Source organism: Babylonia areolata, chromosome 24, assembly GCF_041734735.1.
Source record: "Babylonia areolata isolate BAREFJ2019XMU chromosome 24, ASM4173473v1, whole genome shotgun sequence".
Taxonomy (NCBI): Eukaryota; Metazoa; Mollusca; class Gastropoda; order Neogastropoda; family Buccinidae; genus Babylonia; species Babylonia areolata.
Genome location: NC_134899.1, coordinates 49,830,469 through 49,851,459, shown reverse-complemented (window position 1 = coordinate 49,851,459; position 20,991 = coordinate 49,830,469). Strand labels below are relative to the sequence as shown.

At 39.5% G+C, this 20,991-nt stretch overlaps 1 protein-coding gene across 3 annotated transcripts in view; it reads left to right on the top strand.

Moving 5' to 3' along the window:
- The first annotated feature begins 655 nt into the window (after positions 1-655).
- LOC143299168 (centriole and centriolar satellite protein OFD1-like) overlaps positions 656-20,991 on the top strand; it is a 43,912-nt gene continuing 23,576 nt past the window's right edge. For all 3 annotated transcript variants that reach the window (XM_076612305.1, XM_076612306.1, XM_076612304.1), the window contains exons 1-20: positions 656-895; positions 1,651-1,848; positions 2,403-2,471; positions 3,506-3,536; positions 4,370-4,477; positions 5,343-5,485; positions 6,847-6,936; positions 7,856-7,939; positions 8,441-8,547; positions 9,676-9,795; positions 10,470-10,543; positions 10,767-10,858; positions 11,318-11,395; positions 13,368-13,435; positions 14,247-14,290; positions 16,017-16,168; positions 17,187-17,298; positions 18,644-18,692; positions 19,604-19,889; positions 20,493-20,625. In XM_076612305.1, the coding sequence (XP_076468420.1) occupies positions 800-895; positions 1,651-1,848; positions 2,403-2,471; positions 3,506-3,536; positions 4,370-4,477; positions 5,343-5,485; positions 6,847-6,936; positions 7,856-7,939; positions 8,441-8,547; positions 9,676-9,795; positions 10,470-10,543; positions 10,767-10,858; positions 11,318-11,395; positions 13,368-13,435; positions 14,247-14,290; positions 16,017-16,168; positions 17,187-17,298; positions 18,644-18,692; positions 19,604-19,889; positions 20,493-20,625 (2,134 nt within the window). In that variant the 5' untranslated portion in view covers positions 656-799. The remainder of the gene's footprint in view (positions 896-1,650; positions 1,849-2,402; positions 2,472-3,505; positions 3,537-4,369; positions 4,478-5,342; positions 5,486-6,846; positions 6,937-7,855; positions 7,940-8,440; positions 8,548-9,675; positions 9,796-10,469; positions 10,544-10,766; positions 10,859-11,317; positions 11,396-13,367; positions 13,436-14,246; positions 14,291-16,016; positions 16,169-17,186; positions 17,299-18,643; positions 18,693-19,603; positions 19,890-20,492; positions 20,626-20,991) is intronic.

Genomic DNA, 20,991 nt, shown 5'->3' with positions numbered 1-20,991 from the left:
GATGGCATGATCCAGGCTTGAATAAATATGCTACTTATAAACTGGCTTTTATGACTTTCTTGCCGGCGTTGTAGTTGTCGCGGCTGCACATGATATTATCAGATGATAGGAATATAAACAGCGTTGGAGCTTCTTTTCAGAAGAATTTTCTGGGTTGATTTCTTTACATTTCTTATTTACCTTTTCGCAAGCGTTTAATGGTACTGACTGAAATTCAACGAGCACACACAATCAAGTCAGCATTTGTACTTTCGGTTTCAACGTCCTGTCTAGTTGACTCCGCACACTGCGCCCCAACCCCCACCCCACCCCTCCCCAAACCCACTAAAGAACATTGTTGATTGCTATAAAAAGCTCAACATTATTATTTTTCCTAATTGTGATCAAACTTGGATCATCGTAAAGACCTAGAAGAGTGTAAAACACGACGCTGCCAATTTTTGATTGCAAACTATTGAATCCATGATCCAGTCCATATCAACTTCAACACACAGAAACTTTCTTTAATTGATAAAACTGGCATTCTGCATTCATCTCATATTTAGTTTCAGTCCATTAACATTTGCAACTGCTGTATTTGCCTAACAATATTTTAGAACCATATATTCCGCGCTCCCCTTCCACTATACCGTTTCTGCGGGACTAGTAAATTTTTTGTCATGGCCGCTGTTACTAGCGAAGCGAGTTTGAGAATGTGTTAAGATATAAATATGCCAGTCACTGATCGTACAGAAGCACAAATATTCATTTAGAAGGTATCAAAAAGAAGGTTCTGATAACATCTTTTTATTCCTCTACGATGGCTGACAAAGTGCCGGAATATTTGTCAGCAGAAGAACTGCGAAATCGCCTTTACCACAGTTTGAGAAACCGCGGACTGGTCAATTCCATCAAGGTTCGGAGTGAAAATGTTGCATGTTCGTCTAAAAAATACGTGCATCTTTATTGGGGATACAAAATGACCATCGTTGCATATTGCTAGTAACCCCTTATGGTTTTATTAGAAAAGCGCCTTGCATTTTCTATACTTTTTGTCTCCAGAATGATGTCAAGTTCAGACATGCATTTCCCACTCCTGTTTGTAAACATGCATTTGTTTGGGGTTCAGGGCAGAGGTTCACTACATAAGTCACGAAACATTGTTTGACAAAAAGATATTGGTATCAGTTTGATGTCATATATTTCTCTGTATTGCTTTTTGTTTGACTTTAATGTTATACATTTCTCTGTATTGCACTTTGCTTGACTTATCATATTTAGCATGCAATATAGTACACCCACTTGCCCAGCAAACACATCTTTCACACACACACACACACACACACACACACACACACAGTTGGTGAATTTTATTTGCACATGTGCACTATACTAGAGCTAAATTAGCAGAAGCGAATAGCAAACAGAAATTATCCAGTGCACTTGGATCCTAAATTTCAGCACTCATTCTCGATGTATATGAAGTGTGTGTGTGAGGGAGAGAGAGAGATGCATAGGTATTAAAAGAACAAAACAATAACCATATGTTTGTGCATGTTTATTTGTTCAGCTGTTTTTTCATCAGAGTATGTATATATGCTAATATGTTTTGTGTTTTAGAGTGTCTGTCTCTGACTGTATTGAAAATAAATTAATGTGTCAACATTGCAGTCCCAGCTCCGTACCAACTTGATCACAGAGCTACAGTCTGTACAAGGACCTCTAACTCTCCATGACCTTGAACCTCAGGAAAGTGACCCCTTGATATTGCGAGCTGCCAACAGTCTTGTGGCAGACCATATGCGTCGTGCAAAATATGAATACTCACTGGGTGTGTTTCTGCCTGAAAGTGGGCTTTCCCAGGACAAGGTGAGTACAGTATGTTTGTGTTGGTATGTGTGATAGAGCATATATGTACAAGTTGCTTTGTGCTGATGCAGACATATATCATGTACATTCTTTGCATGTGTATAGACTAATACACTTTATAAAGTGTGTGCATGTGTATCTGTTGGAGGAAGAGTGTGTACATCTGTTTGAATTGTATGTATCTGGGCATGTGTGTGAGAGAGAGAGAAAGAGAGACAGAGTGTGTATGTGGTAGGGTGATGGTAATGAGGTAGAAAACCAGTGCACCCTTGAAAATTCTGTAGCAGCTTGTAAGTCAGATTCTGCTTAGTATAATATAGCATGAGATTTTATACATTATCTTAGTTCACTATGCTGTGCCCCAGCCACCAGCTGTCATGGGCCAGATTCCATATCTCCATATGTGTGTGTTCATGTGTTCGTGCATGCATGTGTGTGTGTGTATGTGTGTGTACAATGTATCTGATTTCAGTCCAAGGTTTGAGTATGCGACTGCAGATCTGATGCACAGAATTGCAACAAACCTACACATTTTTTTATGTGATGATTTTCAGATTTTCCAGCCAGAGGACTTGATGAGACTGCTTCATATCAGCCCACAGTCAAGGCTGTACAAGCAGCTTGTAAGTTTCAATAAGAACATCTAGCCACGCTTCCAGATTCTATAGACTGTTACTAGCATTAGTATTACAGTGCATCATGATATTTGTTGATAGACACAAAAGAGCTTTTTTTATTATAATTTCAACATGCATACAGCAGTATTTACAGTGGAGTGTGATTAAAGAACTCTTGTTTTCAATACTTCATTGCCTTATATTGTTTAACACGGGATCATATCTGACATGCTATATAAATACATAATAAAATCTTATACACTGAAGATTAAAAACGAAACAAAACAACTTATTTTCATGCAGAATCTGTATGTCAGTCAGATGCTTCATAGATTTTCTTTTAACACTTTCCTCAGATGAACCGTGAAATGAATACATGGATCATCTCTTGAGCATCACATGACGCAAAATACAAGTATTGCTTTCAAGTCTGACAAAAGAGCATTCTCTTTCTTTAGGAACTTTTGTCTGTGACTGTAAGATTATGCAGTAATTGTTGAAAGAAACAGCTTTCAAACTTTGAATTGCGAGTTTAATGTGGTTGTACTTGGCCAAAATGTCTGTCTTTACATTGTCTGTATACTACCTGTAACTGTTCCTATAAACAGTTTTAGTTTCAAGGAGCCATTTAACATGCAGACAAATCCATATAGCATATGCTGGACCACACATGCTTAAAAAAAAAGAAAAAAGAAAGGGAGAAGAGGGCAGATGCCTGACATATGCATAAACCCTGTGCTCTGGTCTGTTCTTGAGAGCCTTCCAAATGCTATTGGAGAGAGCAGGGAGGGGACGATTGAAAGAAACTCTAGGGAGAGCTGGACAGTACAAGGTCTATTGAGGGGGGATTCTTCTCTGAAGACCTTGTACTGTCCAGCTCTCCCAAGAGTTTATCACTGTCCTTGAGAGCCTTCCAAATGCTATAGGAATGGATGATTGAACCCCTAATATGACAATAACAAAATGAGAAAGACGGTATTTTGTTAGAAGTCGCTTCAGCTGTTATAACCACGCAAGTTGTATGTTTTGTTTGATTTCAGTGGTCAAAGGCTGATGCACAGACTGATAAAGGTATATAATATTTCTTTTACATGATTGTGGTGTGTGTTTGTGTGTGTGTGTGAATGTATGCATATTATCATGTTTTTTTCTTCTTACATATGTAAGTTTTGTTACTACACAATGAGTCCATTTGCATAAGATTTGGTTGTTAATAAACAAAATTCATTATGTTATAAAATGTATCATCCACATTTTTATGTTGTCATTCTCTTCTTTATATATATATATCTATATCTATGTATCTGTCTACTTATGTATCTCTCTCTCTCTCTCTCTCTCTCTCTCTATATATATATATATATATATATATATATATATATATAGATACACACACACACACACACACAAAGAGAGAGAGGGGGGGGATAGATTGATGGATACATAGTTCTTAAAACAAAACAAATTCATGAGTATTGTTAGTTTGAATATACAATAATATCTTTGGGTCTTTGAGTTCAACTTGACCAGAAAGTGTAACACGTATAAGAAAATGAATCCTCCTGAATGTTTGCTTCTAGTTGATTCTGGACGCATCACATCCTTCTTCAGAGTTCACAGGGCAACAGATTTACAGTACTCTTTTGCATGGTCAAGTATTTTTTGTCCGGATACTATATAGCACAGTTGGAAACAACATTCATTTTTGTTTTTGCCCCTATGGAAGTTAATAACAGGCATACAAATGCACATGTCGTGTGTATTTTCAAATGTATAAATGCGTGTGTAGTATCTATTTTGTTTGCACCTGTAAAAATGTTAAAGATTGGCAGAGAGGGGGATGGACGGATTACTGGGGCATTGTGTCCAGTTGTTGTGATCAAGGACTGTCCTTGTGTTCACAGGTCTGCTGTGGCAGATTCTGACAGAGTTGTCTGCCTTGCATTCTCGCGCATCACAGGACACAGGAACCCAGGTGGACCTGACAAGAGCAGGGCCTGTCACCTCTCTTGGTACTAGCTTAAATAAATACATAATAATGATAGTACATTTATATACAGTGCTTTCAAACCTGTCAGAATGCCTTACAGTAACATGTCAGTCAGACACAGCACACAAAAACAGTACCCTCCTCCTTAATGCCCCTTCTCCACCCCAACACATGCATGCACCCTCACACAGACACACACACACACACACACACACACACACACACACACACACACACACACACAAACACACACACACACACTGGCATTTTGTTTTGTGTCATGGGCACTTTTTGTTCTTTTACTGTTTCATCTTGAGGAGTTACCACTTTGTTTACATGGTCCTAGACAAAAAAGCTCTTAGTTACATAATTGTTTAAATATTTTCCTTGATGATCAGTCAGGCTGCTGTTGTCATCACTAATTTAAGTTGAGGAAAGATGCACACATGTACATGTACACACAGAAATATTCATGCATAAATACACACACATGTTTGCAGGCATACATAATGTGCTTGCATGTGTGTACACAGAACTGGTACCACACACACACACATGCATATATTTATGCATACACACATACGCATATATTCATGTATAAACATGCATGTGCACAAATACAAACATACACAGTCCCAAAAACACTCACAATACATAATCTCATATAGACGAATGACATGTCATCACCAATAAGAAAAAAGAAGCAATACAATGTCACATGTCACACACACAATACTTAAACGCATTGAGTAATAACAAAAAAATCAACAAGAAGAAAAAGAAGACGATATACAGACACACACAACACACACAATACACAAATTCAAAGAGTACCGAAATGAAATATAGTTGAAATGCTAAAATAAAATTAAAATGTACCACTTCAGACGCCAAGCTGCATAGCCTGGAGGAGCTGTACTCTTCCAAAAGAGACGGTCTAAGTCGCAGCAGTCACTCAGCTGTTGAGGAACGCTTACTGAGCTACCAGAGACAGCTGGAAGATCGCTACAACTCGCAGCTCAAACTGGAAGTAAGCATCACCAAGGAAGACTCTTTGGCATGTTTTAGTCTTATGTGAGTGTAAAGAAGAAAAGGTCTCTGATTTAATGTCTTTTCTGCATGAGGAAGTGTTACTCCTTAACTACATTCAACATTAAATCTTCAGTTGAATAAGCTTGTTAAATATATGTGTGTGTGTGTGTGTGTGTGTTTGAATTTGACATTTTCATAGCTATCAAGTAAGTGGGAGTATTTTTATTTTATTGCGCAGATTTCTTTATAGGCATTTGATTTTTTTTTTTTTTTTTTTTTTTAGATAAATCTTTGCCACACAAAAAAAAAAAGTGCTATCAAGATTTTCATCCACGCAAGTTGAATTTTCAGGAGTAATTTTCTTTGAACAAGTCTTTTGTCATTGTTGCTGCATGTTAGGGAATTATCTATAACAACAGGAAATAAAAGTTATCAATGTTGATGCTGCTGTAGTTCTGTCATGACTGACTCTGCTGGCTGAATTCCTCTGCAGGGGGCGCCAGGGGGCTTCTTCAGTTATAAAGAACGTTCCCACCTTCTGAAGAATTTGTCGTAGGACTTTCCTCTTTATTATCACACTCTTTGTTTCTGGCTCTGTCCATTTCTTTCTGTCCTTTTCTTTTTCTTCTTTTTATTTATTTATATATGTATATATATATATATATATTTAGATATTCATTTTCCTCTTCTTTTTTTTTCCTTCCTTTTTTTTTTTTCTTTTTCTCAAGGCCTGATAAGCACGTTGGGTTACGCTGCTGGTCAGGCATCTGCTTGGCACATGTGGTGTAGCGTATATGGATTTATCTAGATGAATGCAGTGACGCCTTCTTGAGCTACTGATACTGATACTGATACTTTCTATCCTCCCTTCCTTTCTTAACTTCTGCCGTTGAACTGTTTTTGTTGTATTTTTGTGTCTTTTTCTGGACATATAATTGGGTATTCTTACTGACTGCGTTTTATTCCTCTTTGTTCCCAGAATTTTAGTTGCCTGCTGGCATTTTTGGGGTTTTGTATGCCTGCATTTGTAATAAATTTTCTGTATAATATATATAATCATATTTGTGTTAAGGTTTCTTCTTTAATCCTCTGGTGAGAAATTATCAGAATTTTTAACATCAGAGACATGTTCAAGTTTCATGTGCGTGACTGTACTTAGGCCTGATTTTCTTCTTCCAGCGTTTTTTGGAAGGGGGATGTATGTGTGTGGGGTAGTGGGGGGCCGGGGGTTGGGGGGGCTGGGTGGTGGGTTGACATTGACAGTGTTTTCAGCCCTGATATAGCCCGCTGTGGTGGGCTGGGCTATAAGCAACAACAATAAATAAATGCATTGACAGCTTCTGGTGAATTGGTTTTCAGCTGGCACGCCTGAAGGACTCAGAAATTGCTTGCATGAAGATGGAGGAGAAAGAAAATGGCCGAAAGGAGCTGGAGAAGAGCAAAAGGGAGGTAAGTTGTGAAGGTGTCTTCGAGGTGTTGACAAACAGGTTTTTAGCTGATCACTGTGTGAAAAATTGTGTGTTTGTGTGTGTGTGTGTGTGTGCATATTTGTGTGTGTATGCATGTTTGTGTGTGTAGGTATGTGCAGAAAGCACATATTTACCAGATTAATATGTCATTTTGAACATGTCAGATTGCGCTGGCCTGTTGCTATGTTGTCTAGTTCCCTGATTGCTTTTACATATTTCACAGAACTATGGTGAAAGTACTTGTCATGGTAGATAAGTAGAAGGACATTGTGCGTGTGTGTGTGTGTGTGTGTGTGTGTGTGTGTGAATTGATATGTGTAAGTATGTGGTCCTCCACCAATGTGTCTGTGTATGTCTGTGTCTGTGTGTACATACTTTCCCTTCCAATTTAATGTTTTCTGATGTGTTACCATACCCTCAAACAGATTAAACCAAAGATTATTTTTCTAGTGTCTGTGAGTTTCTCCCAGACTCAGTTCTGAGTCACTTGGCATTGATAATGACAGTGAGAGCACAAGCAGCATGGCAAGTTGTCAGTGGTTTGGTTAATCAGCTGAGATGATAATGTCCCTTGTGCTGCATGTACTTAGCGCCCATAGCAATCCACAGCAACAAAAGGGTTGCCCCTTGCAAACTTTCGCTGATATACATGTATGTGTATAATATATAATCTGCACAAGATTCAGCGCTATATAAATACCATTATTATTATTATGTGCATGTGTGCAACTGAAGCTTAACTTGTAACAGGAAACAAATGATAAGCGCCCAAAGGCAGCTGTCAGATGGCTCTTCCCAAATACTTTGTATTTGAAAAGTGCTTTTGGTCTCTGTTTTGTCTCTGACCAAAGGTTAGGATAAGTGATAATAGTAATAACATCAGGGGTCTATGTTTACAGCTACAGCGGACCTATCAGGAAAAATACGACCAACTGGTGGAAAGAGAACGCAACTCTATAGAGAGACTTCAGAAAGAACAAGAAGTGAGTAATGTTACACTCGAGTTATGCTCATGAAAAAAGTAATGAGATGATGTTAACTTTGTAAAAAAGAAAATGACAACAATTATCATAAACATAATGTTACCACATGGAGAAAGAAAAAAGGAAGAACAAGAAGAAAAGAAAAAAAAGGGAAAAAAAGACAAAAAAGAAGGGAACAAAGAGAAGAAAGAAGCATATGAAGAAGGCAGTGATGACGATGAATTGGAAGAAGAGTCAGATTAGAATTCAGTGATTGAAAATATTAAGAATGTCTGCCCTGATTAAAGAAATCTTTTCAGTTTGTATGCTTTGCTTTATAAATAACAGGCCTCGGCTATGTTATAATGCTAAAAAGATATTGTGTGTGTGTGTTGGGGGGGTGGGGGGGGTGCATGTGTGTGTGTATTTACATTCTTTTCCTGTGCTGAAAAGAACTGTGGTAGGAAAGACCACAACAAACGTTTGGTAAATCTCCAGCTGTTGTTGTTTGTTTGGCATCAGCTGCAAGAAAAGGAGGTATACTCTCAGCGCCAAATGCTTCTGTCGGAGATAGAATCCATACGACAGAGAGAGGCGGAAGTCAAGAGAGAGGCAGAAGTGAACAAACGGTAACGTTTCTTTGTGTGTAACCCCCCCTCCCAAAACCCCCAACATTTTTTGCTTTGTTTGTTTACATTGTTATCGCTCTTTACTGTGATCTTCAACTTATTGGAACAAGCTGCCCTCCTTAGTCTGTCACGTTGATTCCTCTGTTCAGTTTCAAAAGTCTCTCAAAACAAACTTCTTCCATTCTGCCTTCTGTCGATTAATGTGCCTCTTGAACTTGTGCTCTGTGTGTGTGTGTGTGTGTGTGTGTGTGTGTGTGTGTGTGTGTGTTTGTACTTGAATGGTTGTGTATATATATTTATTTGTTTTACTTCTGTAAGTTTGCTCCCTTGTTTTAGCATACCTGTGGGTTAAGGGTGGTGATTTTTCCAATCTCTCAGGTCAACATATGTGCAGACCTGCTAGTTTCTGAATCCCCTTCATGTGTATATGCATGCAGATGATCAAATATGCATGTAAAAGATCCTGTAATCCATGTCAGTGTTTATTGACTTCTAGACACAAGACTATGTCCAGTATGCTCACTCCTGAAAATGGAGAATGGTTGCCAACATGGCAGGGTGAAAAAAAGAGAAAAAGAAAAAAAAGAAAAGAAAAAAGAGAGTCACACATACATACACTCTGAAAGCCAGAGTTGTAGCCAATGAAAGCAGAAAAAGAGGGAGAAGCATGCACATTAAAGACCCGTAATCTGTGTTGGTGTGTCATAGACACACAGAAATACACAGCATGCATCAATCAACAACAAAGAAAATCATCGACTTGATGTTGGTGACAAAGAAGGCAGCACTTAAGACAACACTAGTTTTCAACAGTATTTGTGTTGGGTTTTTTTCTTTTTCACTTGTTTGGGTGTTTGAGAGCCTTTAAATATGCATACAATACTGTTTCCTTCATCTCTAGATCTATTGTAAGATATTGGAAGGTGCATGATGATTAAGAAAAAAAAGTATTTTAAATTTACTTGATTACTTACATTTTTGCGTATTTGTGTATGCATGTCATATTTTGTAATGTGAAGATCTATAGAATACCAGGAAAGTGAACAGGATATTTTCAGTTTGTTTACCTGTACTTATTTACTGATATTCAGTAGTTTCTAAGCTGAGGTATCTGCTGCCTTGTGACAGAGAGAAACAGCTGACAGAGGACCGTAACAAAGCCAAGGAAGATGAACTGAGACGTCGTGAGGTGGAGCTACGCAACAAGGAGATCCAGTTTGAGCAGCGACTACAGAATGAAATGGCTCAGTGAGTGACTGAGCGCACTTTGTGACTGCAGTCTCTGTTCTGGTTATCAGAGTTTGAGATTTCTCTTGCGATGTGTTCATTCTTGTCTGATCTTTAATGGAGATGATTTTTTGTTGAGTTTTGATCCTTCATAAAATATTGGCAATCAAAAAGGTTTGCTTCATTTGTGTTTATTATTGTTTGGGTTTGTTTTTTTTTTGTTCACCAAGTTTTATTTTTGATCTTGATCTCTTGTATCCATACATTTATGATATAGGATAATGTATGAGAGCTATCAACATGACATAATTTAAAAGATGCACAACAGCTGGTGTTTTTTTTTGGGGGGGGGTTGTGGGTTTTTTGTCAACACATCTTCCTTGCCTTCTTGGTAGCTTTATTCTCAGATCATTTTTATGAACCCACACCCACACAGCCAATCACAGACCAATTCTGCTTTTGTGCCAGCTGTTCATAGGGAGATATCTGTCTCCATAAGGCCACCATCCACAAGAGACCCTGCACTGCTGATGCATCACTTCAGTGGTATTTTAAGGCACCTTTTCTGATTTAACATACTCTAGAAACCAGGCTGGCTCAGTGGGACCTGAAGTAAGCTGAAGATTAAGGACTTAATCCCAGTCGCACTGATAATGACTGATGACTGTTGAATGGTGTGGTTTTGTTGTTGTCAGATTCAAGTTGGATCAGCAAGCCAAGTTCATTGAGAGGGTGCAGAATGTAGAAGTGAGAGAGGCTAAAGTGAAAGGTGAGAGCATTGTTTCTCTGGCCTTTTGTCTACAAGCAGTTTAAGTTTTTTGTCTTTCATCTCTTTGATTTAGGGCTATGCATGTGTGTGAAAGTTGGGTGTGAAAAAGCTTTGTATGCACCCAAGATTTGGCACTATATAGATACAAATACTATTATTGTTAATATTACCACTACTGCTACTATTACTGCTATTATTATTAAAATTGTTTTGTTTTTTCCAGAGGAGGAACGTATTGTGGCAGAAGAGAAGTCCAAAGTGCAGTCTTTGAAGGATGACCTTAGGGACAAAACACACAGGGTCAATGAACTAGAGGTAATGTTTTTTTTCGTTTTGTTTGGTATGAGTACAGTATGACGTACAGATCCATTTTTTTCTGATTCTTTTTTGATGTTCTGATCTTGTTTTGTCATTAAGTGAATGTGTATCCGTGCACATTCCTGCATGTTCGTGTACACACACTCATTAACATGTATACACACTCAATGTAGTTACTTTTTTCTTACTACTAAGAATCTACCACCCAGGTAATTGTATTGTATTACCAGTACTTTTTGTCACAACAGATTTCCTTGTGTGAAATTCAGGCTGCTTCCCCCCCTGGAGAGAACATATCACCACAGTCCAACATCACGTTAATATTTTTTTGTTTTCCCTTTCTTCTGCCTGCAAGAAATTGCCATTGTACTGACTTACTTATCTTGGCTGTAGGCATAACAAGAAGATGAGAAAAATATAAAATTTGCTTCAGTTTGATGTGTGCTTTGTTTCCAGAGCACGCTGCAAGAAGCACGGCATTCAGAGGTCTCAGCGACACGACAGAACGAGTTCATCAATGCAAAGCTCCGTGATGTGAGTGGGGTTGCATGTGCCTTCTCTGTGTTGTTAGTATTTTAAGATATTCATTTATTATTGTAATTCAGAATAGGATTAATTCAGTTAATGCATACTATAAACGACAGAAACACACTTAATGAATGACAGAAAGCAAACAGTAACAAAAAGCCATGGACAGCACTGTAGAATTTGGAAACTGGTCTCAGCATATGTACATTATGTTTTTCGTGTAGAAAATACCAACTTAGATGAACATGTAAATTAACATATACGTTATTATGTATTTCATTTTTGACTCACTTGCGTAAACAAAGTGAGTCTATGTTATAACCTTGTGTTCGGTTGTCTGTGTGTATGTCTGTGTGTCCGTGGTAAACTTTAACATTGCCATTTTGTCTGGAAATGCTTTGTCAGTCAATACCAAATTTGGCTTAAAAATCGCAGGAAAAAAATCTTCACAGTCATACCAATAACAGTTTGTAAGTCTCCCAAATTAAGCCATGTTTCCTGTATCAATAACGGTTTATTTTGTTGAGGCCATTTCCGGGATTCCGAAAATACCATATTACTGAATCACAGTTGCAGTGGCGTTGGCAATGCTTAGTGAGTGGACAGCATGGCCTCGATTTTTTTGTTTGCAATTAAATGGAAAGAAATACAAATTCTGGACAGAACACATACAGTGACACAGACTACATCATAGACGTGTTTACTGCATATGAATCTTTTAAAGTGGATACTCAATTAACTATAATGAACATAAAAGAGAAATTGAATCGACCGTGTTGTACTTTCCCAGTGGGTGTAACTAAAATTGTACCTACATCTATCTAGATCCAGAGAAAAACGGCTAAATTTTGCAGTGTGATTGCAGCGATGGCCAAGTCTCCTTTACCGCAGACTTTAAAGAATTCTTAATTGCCCTTAAAGATTTTTTAAATGCCCGAGATACACCAAAATGATGTGATTTAAACAGTGTTCTCACTTCAGATACTGCAGTTGATCTATCGCCCTTAAAAAAGCAGGCTTAAATGTTAATTTTTTTATTTTACTCATGGATCCGCAATAGCGCAGTGAGTAAGACAATTTCTGCCCACCCGAACATGCCAGGTTCGAATCTGCACTCGGGCCTTTTTTTTTTTTTTTTTTTTACCCGAAGCTTTATAATAACAAATACTGAACACATTTTAACAATTAGATATATTTCTTCATTTTTTTAAAGTGTATCACAAATGAGTGTTGAAGGCCTTTCCTCTCTTGTTCTTTGTATTATTGTTATTTTCTCATATTTCTCTTTGTTCTGTTGTGAATGTTCTGTTGTTAGGTAAGGTAAGATGGGATAAGATGTGAAGAACTTTATTATCTCAAAGAGGAGAAATTACACCAGGTGCATCAAAACAAATGTGGACAATTACTTAAAACAAAAATATTATACATGACTTTAAAAAAGCAACACTACACATATAGGACCTTTGTATGAATAAAAGCATTGCACGTATTCCTTTCAGAACATTGTAATCAAAACTGAAATTATAAGGATACCGTCTTTAGTCATTTTAGGAAATGGAATACTGAGTACCATTTTTAGGCCATGAATCTCTAGAGAATTATATGTTCAAAGAAGAAAGTTTATCATCCAGAATGAATGCAGAACAATAATTACAGCAATTGAGCCTACACGCATTGCTTTGTTTGGCCACTCAGTTTTCAGACCAGTGTAGCTCATTTTCTTGGTAACTCATTGTTAAATGTCTGGATGTTTTTTGTGCATATTACAATATAAACGATCATGGACGTATAAGCAAAAGACCATCAGGCATGACGAGGATACTGTGTGATGTAGCAGTAGTCTCCAGTTTTATGTCTTTCCACTCTTAAGTGGTTGGATGGGAGGGGAGCAGGTGTGACTGTGTGTGCGTGTCTGTATATGTGCATGCATGCTTGTGCTTGTGTGTGTGTGTTTATGTATGCCTGTGTGATGTTTCAGATGGCAGATTACAAAACAATCAAGGAGCAGAGCGTTTCTCAAAGGAATGAACTGGAGACATTGAGAACGTCAGTTTGTAATCCTTTTATATTTGATTTTATTGACTTCTTTCTGGTTTGAGCTATGTTCTCTTTCTCTCTCTCTCTCCCTCTCTCTTTCTCTCTCTCTCTCTCTTGTCTTCTCTATTTCAGTTGCCTGCTTTATTCAGTAAAGTGTTGAAAACACTTGCAACAAGCAGTGACCCTGAGGAGAAGTTATTTCCACCAGCTCAGTAATTTCAGTTTCAAGATGTCAGACTGAGTGGACTGAACCATGTATGCCTGGTTAAAAAAAAAAAAAAAAAAAAGTGATGAGGGATGGAGAGCAGGTGCCTGACTGTGCATTGACCCAATCTGCTGTTCAGGCCTTGAGAGCCTACCCACAGAAAACATAAAGCCTTAAACTGAACTGGATTAAAACAATGAAAAATGTCAAAGTAAATTTTGTAAGTTAACACAGTGTGTGCATGCACATGCAGAACATCAAATGTGCATGTTAAAGATCCCCTGGTCCTTGTCAGTGGTGTGTGTGGATCAGTGGTGTTGCCATGAGAGACTGTGGACGTTGCAACTGCACTGCTTAGTTCATAAGGTCGGAAAAGCCGGAGAAAATGAAAAAGAATGTTCCACCAACATTGCAGCACAACCAGAAGTAAAGATGGATTTTTAGCTGGATGCTGTTACTGCATTTTGTCATGAGTTTTGCATTCATTTTCTTGATGCTCTTATCTGCATGATTAATGCTTGTTGTTGAAATGTTGTGGATGTAACAATAATACACAAGTGTTAATTATTATTAGCACTATCATTGTTATTGTTATTTCATGTGTATGGGTTTCAGGCGCCTGTCAGAGCTGTTAACCATGAATGAAAGAGAGCGGGGACGTAAGTGTTGGCTTGTCATTTCATGTTAGATTTTCTCTTTTTCTGTCCTGGGTAGGGTTGATTTTTGACAGATAAATTGAAAAGAAAGTTGCAAGTATGTTTGTGTTATAGATATGGTTGTATGTGACTGCGTGCACATTTGTGTGTGTGTGTAAATGTTTGTATTGTGTGTGTGTAAACGTTTGTATTGTGTGTGTGTGTAAACGTTTGTTTATGATTGTGTGTGGTGTGCATGGTTGTATATGATCGTGTGCACATTTTTGTGTGTATGTTATTGATATTAATCATATTGTTTTATGTGACTGTGCATGTGTGTATGTGTGTGTTGTCTTCAGTTTAACGTCTTTCTGCTTGAAGTGATATTAGTATGTGTGTGTGTGTGTGTGTGCGCTTGTGTGTGTGCGTGCATGAATGTGTGTGTGTGATGTGTATGGCTGTATGTGACTGTGACTGTGTGCACATTTATGCTTTGATTAGCTAGCCTTGTATGTATGTTTTTGGGGAGGAAGAAAAGAGTGCATTTTGACCCCTCTGTTGCTGCAGTAGATGTCATTGGCAGAGTTTAGCTCTATAATGTCCTATAGCAGATAACTTTATTTCGTTGAACTTAACAAATATCATGTCTTAATGGTCCTCTTTATTTCACTTATGTGTAAACAGAATGCTCATGTCCCACTTTGATGAAGTCACATTTGATAACTAGAAACATAATTTTCGAATGATCTTCTTTCTTTCACATATGCCTAGACTGAAAGCTCATATCTTACTTTGATGTAATCATGTTTGATAACCAGAACAGTGTTTAGCAACACAGAAGATTATTCTCTCCCTTCCAAAAGAATGAGTCAAGCTGGTGAATACCCTTCATATGTCTAAATGTAAGATATTTATTTTACTGATGATAATATTTTGGTTACTTTCCTTTTTTCTTTCTGCTTTCACCGTTTCATTATTATCACACATGTTAAATGTTCCTAATGCAGACAAGTATTTATCATTATGGTAGACAGGTGCAGCAATACAGAGTGGTTAAAGCACTGGACTTTCAGTCGTAGGGTCCAGGATTCAGTTTGGATACATTTTGGATGGACATTTTTCTTATCTCCCAGATCAACAGGTGTGCAGATTTTGTGTGTACACGCAAGCAGAAGATTAAATACACATATTAAAGATCATATAATCCATGTTCGCGTTCAGTGAGTTATGGAAACAAGAACATTCCCAGCATGAACACCCCCCAAAAAAACCATGAGTATGATTGCACTAGTAGCTTGGTGGAAAACCCTAGAACAATTGTAATTGTAAAAGCCCACTCATACATAGAGTGAACACAGCAGTTGTAGCACATGAAAGCATGAGAAGAACATGATTGACAGATGTAGCTTGTTGTTGGTTGATTTGGGTTCGCAGGACTTCTTGACAAAGCTGTACTTTCATGATATATCCCAGCATCAACCAGGCTGAGAAATACAGACACCTGCAGTGTAGGTCAGGACGTTTGAGCAAAACTTCTGAAGACGCATCCATGCAGTGGATGATTAACCCTTGACTGTTTGGTTCCACTGTTCCCATTTGAGCCCATGGCACAGTCTGCTCTGGGAAGGAGCTGGCCATGGGTTGAAAACACCTCTGACAGGGATCAAGCCCATGTTCACCTAGTCGACAGTGCTTGTCACTAACCGCTTAGCAACGGCACCTGGCTCATTGTTGTCGTTGTTAACACCAGGTCAGGAAGAGTTGCTGAGAGAGCTACGTCGGCCGTCCCCAGAGACTCTGATGTTGCAGAGGGACCTGGAACGTGCACGGGAAAACCTGCGTCAAGAGCAGGTCGTCTATGAACAGCAGAAACAGCTCCTGGAGTCCCGCCTCAAGGATGAGGTCAGTATGGAATTTTTGTCTATTTTTTCTTCCTTCATTTTTTGTTGTTGACAAAATCATCCTCCTCCTCCTTTTCCTAATAATCATCTTCTTCTTTTGCTTTAACTGTGGAGAGACATTGCGTCGCCAGACAGGAGAACTGTTCACCAGATTCCTCCAGGTCTGTAGGTTGTGTGTCAAAGCCTGGCTTTCTGCAAAAGCCTTTTATGTCCTTTCTGCTGTGTCATCAGCCTGTCATTTATTTCTGTCTTCACCTCCTTCACCCTCCCTCAACTGGATCTTTTCATGTGCTCATGTGAGTGTGTGTGTGCAGTATGTGCATGTGTGAGTATGCACAAGTTTTTATATTGATATGCACTTGTATGTATCCTAATTTCTACTGTTTCTGTGTTTGTGTATGATTTTCGATTTATGTTCGTACCTTGTTATGTACTATCCCCCCCAATATTCCTTGTGACCCCGGTACACTTGGTATTAAAGACATATTCTATTCTATTCTACTAGCGTAGTTTTCTTCACTGATGTCAGCAGATCTTCATATGGTCCCTAATCATACCACTCCCATAACCATCCAGGGTGATAGGGGCACTGTATTGTAGAATGCTGCACACCCAACAAGCCTCCTTTCACAGTTGTGTGCTGGTGCCTGGGTTTGGGCAGAGGTTCTTTCAGTCCATTTAGTGACGTCCATCCACCTCTTTCCTTGTCTTCCCCCTCTTCTCCTCTTCCTCGCAACTGTTCCTTGTGCACGCATGCACACATGTACACACACTTCCACATGCATACACACACACATCCACATGTACATGTGCATGCACATATGTGTACATACACGTGCACACGCACACACACACACAGAAATAAGGTAGCCCAGTGCTTCTTGATTTCACAAAGCACATAAAAAATGCATGTATGTTTGTATGGTACTTGTGTGTGTGTATGTGTCTGTGTCATTTGTGTGTGTGTGTATATGTGTCTGTGTCATTTGTGTGTGTGTGTGTGTGTGTGTGTAATGCAGGTGGACCGAAACAGAGAACTGGTCCAGAGGCTGGAAGAACAGGTGCTGCAGATGAAGGAAATGAACCGTGAAGTGGTGGACCTCCGGAAACAACTGGCCATGACACAGACAGGTACACACACACACACACACACACACACACATGCACAGAAGCACAGACAGATGTATAGGTTGGGACGGGGTTTCTTCCGTATGTCATGGATTTTGGTGTTGTCTGTTTGGCTTGTGTGTTTTTTTTACACACACACACACACACACACACACACACACACACACACACACATGCATAGCTATCAGTTCCACAGTCCCTCATTCCTGATGGTGAGCAAAAATATGATTTGGGTAATTATTTATATGTGTACTGGTAACACCCCACCTCCATCTCTACGCCACCCCTCCCCCCCCCCACCCCTCCCCCAACCACCTCCAGCACTGTTGGCTTTGCGAGCAAAAATATGGTTTGAAAATATTTTACGTATGTACTGGCAACCCCCTACCAACATCTCTTCCCCCACACCTCCACCCACTGCATGTTTGCTTTTGTTGTTGCACAGCAGGAATGACATGTGAGCAATGAAAGCTTTGTCTCGTTTTTGTGTGTGTTTTGTTTGTTTGCTTTTGTATTTAGAGTTCGTTTTTGTATGAAGACTGTCAGTATTAAGACAACAGACTTTGGTTGTAGGTTGCCTCTGGATTTCTCTGGCAGCAAACTTTTCAGTGACACCTCACCTCACCTTGTTGGTTTGTGTAGGAACAATGTTTTTTTTTATTGACATTGGCCAGTGACCGGAAAGATTGTGATATGTATCAGGGAATGATGCGTTTAACTGCCGTGATGGATGTTTATATTCCTGCAGATCAGCATACTGTAATGATGCTCATTTTCTGCTTTTTTTTAATTTTTTTTTTTATTGTTGTGATGTGTAATTTGTGTGAAACAAGTGTGTGCTGTAAAAAAAAAAAAAGAAAAAGAAAAGATTTTCACTGGAACCCATATGTTGCTGACTGAAATAGGTATTGTATCTCTGTTTTGAACTGTACAAAGTTTTCTAATTGTGTTTGGTTTGAATATTACCTCAGCAAAAAAACAAAACAACCCCCCCCACCCCCCCCCAACCCCCCCAAAAAAAGAGGAAGAAAATCAAGTTGCACAATAGTAACTACAGCAGGCTTCCAGAAAAAGAGAAATAACAGCTTACACCAGCACTTTATCCATCTAGTTACACAGCAGAACATATTAAAACTAGTGACATAAATTTGGGAGGGGTCGGGTGGGGTGGGGTACGGGCGGAGGGAGGGGTGGGGGTGAGGGGGATTGCAGGAGAAATCTCCTGAAGGATGTGTGCTTGGTTTTTGGACGTGGAAGTTAATAAGGCAATCATTTGAAAAGACGGAGAAGAGATGGGGCATTGTTTGAACGTTTTGTATCTTACACGGCTGCTGCTTCTTTGTTTCAGTTTTGAACAATGAGGTGTACAGAAAACCCAAGGATGACGGCAATGGTCGGTGAGTGGTTCAGCTGTCTTCAGGTCAGAGTGTTCAGTTGGACTGCCTTCATTCTCAGTGTACTATGGTCCAAACAGAAGTTAGTTTAATACCACAGAAACATCATAGCTTGTGTGCCTTGATGTGCTGGCCAAAATTTGATTGATTACAGCAGGTTGGACACTTAGTTTGCCATGTCCAGTTTCAGTTGATATTTGGTCTTGCTTATTCATTTTTTGATACCATGATCAACTTTATTCTAATTGGCTTGAATATCAAGTATAATCCCAGCAAAAAAAACTTAGTTTAAAATATAATGTGGAAGAATGGTAACAAGCTGCTGTTCTTTGTTTGTTATGCAGTAGGTAGCAGGGAGATTGTTGTGTGGTATTACTTCTTGTTACAAGTTGTTGTTTTTTTTTGTCACAATTACTTTTTGTCACAGCATATCTCTGTGTGTGAAATTGTGCATCTCTTCTCGGGGAGAGCGCATTGCCTGAATCTCTTCTCAGGGAGAGCGCATTGCCTGAAATTGTGCATCTCTTCTCGGGGAGAGCGCATTGCCTGAAATTGTGCATCTCTTCTCGGGGAGAGCGCATTGCCTGAAATTGTGCATCTCTTCTCGGGGAGAGCGCATTGCCTGAAATTGTGCATCTCTTCTCGGGGAGAGCGCATTGCCTGAAATTGTGCATCTCTTCTCAGGGAGAGCGCATTGCCTGAAATTGTGCATCTCTTCTCAGGGAGAGCACATTGCCTGAAATTGTGCATCTCTTCTCAGGGAGAGCACATTGCCACAGTGCAGTGCCATCCATTTTATTTTTCTTGTTTCTGTCTGTAAGTGTTTATTATTTGATCTAAATGACTAGCTCCCAGCCCACCCTGTATATGAATTATTGTTCTGTTACAAAAGTTGAGGGATGATGTATATGCAGGTCAAGGTCACCGCTGCACATGTCCCATCACTCGTTGGGCGACGGGGCCCACCAATCCCTGCGTGCCGTCTCCGCAACCCTTGACCCCAGAGGCAGCCGGGGCCCTGTGGTGGCCTTCGGTGCCGACAGAGATGTCTACAATGATATTGACTCTGACCTTGACCTTGGCCCGATATCCAGGCGGCGCAACATGTCGGAGCTGTCGGACGATCATTCGTCAGCAGCGTCAGCGGACATCGTGGCCGAGACTCGTTACAGACTGCGTGGCCTGGAGAAAGAGGCCCAGGTGGGGTCTGCTGTTGGTGTTTGTTTCAGTCTGTTTTCTTCCTTTTTCTCTGCTCTCACGCTGCAGCTGCCATGTTCACTCCCATTTGAGAGTGGGCTTTTGTGTGCATGGCCGTTCTGAACCTGACAAATAGGCAGCCATGCTCCATTTTTGGGGGGTGGGCATGGTCTGGTTTCCGTAACCCAACTAACAATCACAAGGGTTATAGGATTTTTAGTGTGTGCATTTGATCTTTTACATGTGTATGCAATGAAGGGGGTTCAGGCTCGAGCATGTCTGCCCATCTGTTGACCTGGGAGATCGGAAAAGTCTCCACCATCAGATTGAAAGTCCCAACGCTTAAACCATTTGGCTGTTGTGCAGGTGACCTCAGGCACATGAAGACATTCTGTCTGAATTGCAACAGAAAGAAACATTAAAGCATGGATATGAAATTCTCAAATTGTGGAATTTCAGGTAGAAATCAAAATAAAGTGTAAGATTCTGAAAAAGTTATGCATGCCATTTTGCCATCTGAAAACAGGCTCTTGATCTGTAGCAACAAGCCTTTTTGAAATATTTTTGTATATTGCATGTTGTATGCATTGAAACATCATCTTTCAGAATCTGGAGCGAGCGTACCACGACTTCCATTGTCACATGACCAACGTCAATGCCTTGCCATCTGACGCTCCCCCTCCCCCTCCATCATCACACCCCCCAGTGAACACAAGTCATCGCTCACAGGGCTTGGCTGGTGAGTGAGTTTTGTGACGTTTGGTCGACTGAGGTGTTTACATTGTGTGGACAGGGCAGTACAAAATAATTATAATAATGACACACACACATGCAAGCATGCACGCACACACGCACGCACACACACACACACACACACACAAATCAACATTCTTTCAGCAGTGTCAGCACAGAAGGTGATATCCCTCCAGCCAGCCCCATTTTTGTATTTTTTTCTTTTTTGTCACAACAGATTTCTCTGTGTGAAATTTGGACTGCTGTCCCCAGGGAGAGTGTGTCACTACACTGAAAGCGCCACCCATTTTTTTTCTTTTTTTTCCAACGTGCAGTTGTTTTTTTCTTATCGAAGTGGATTTTTCTACAGAAT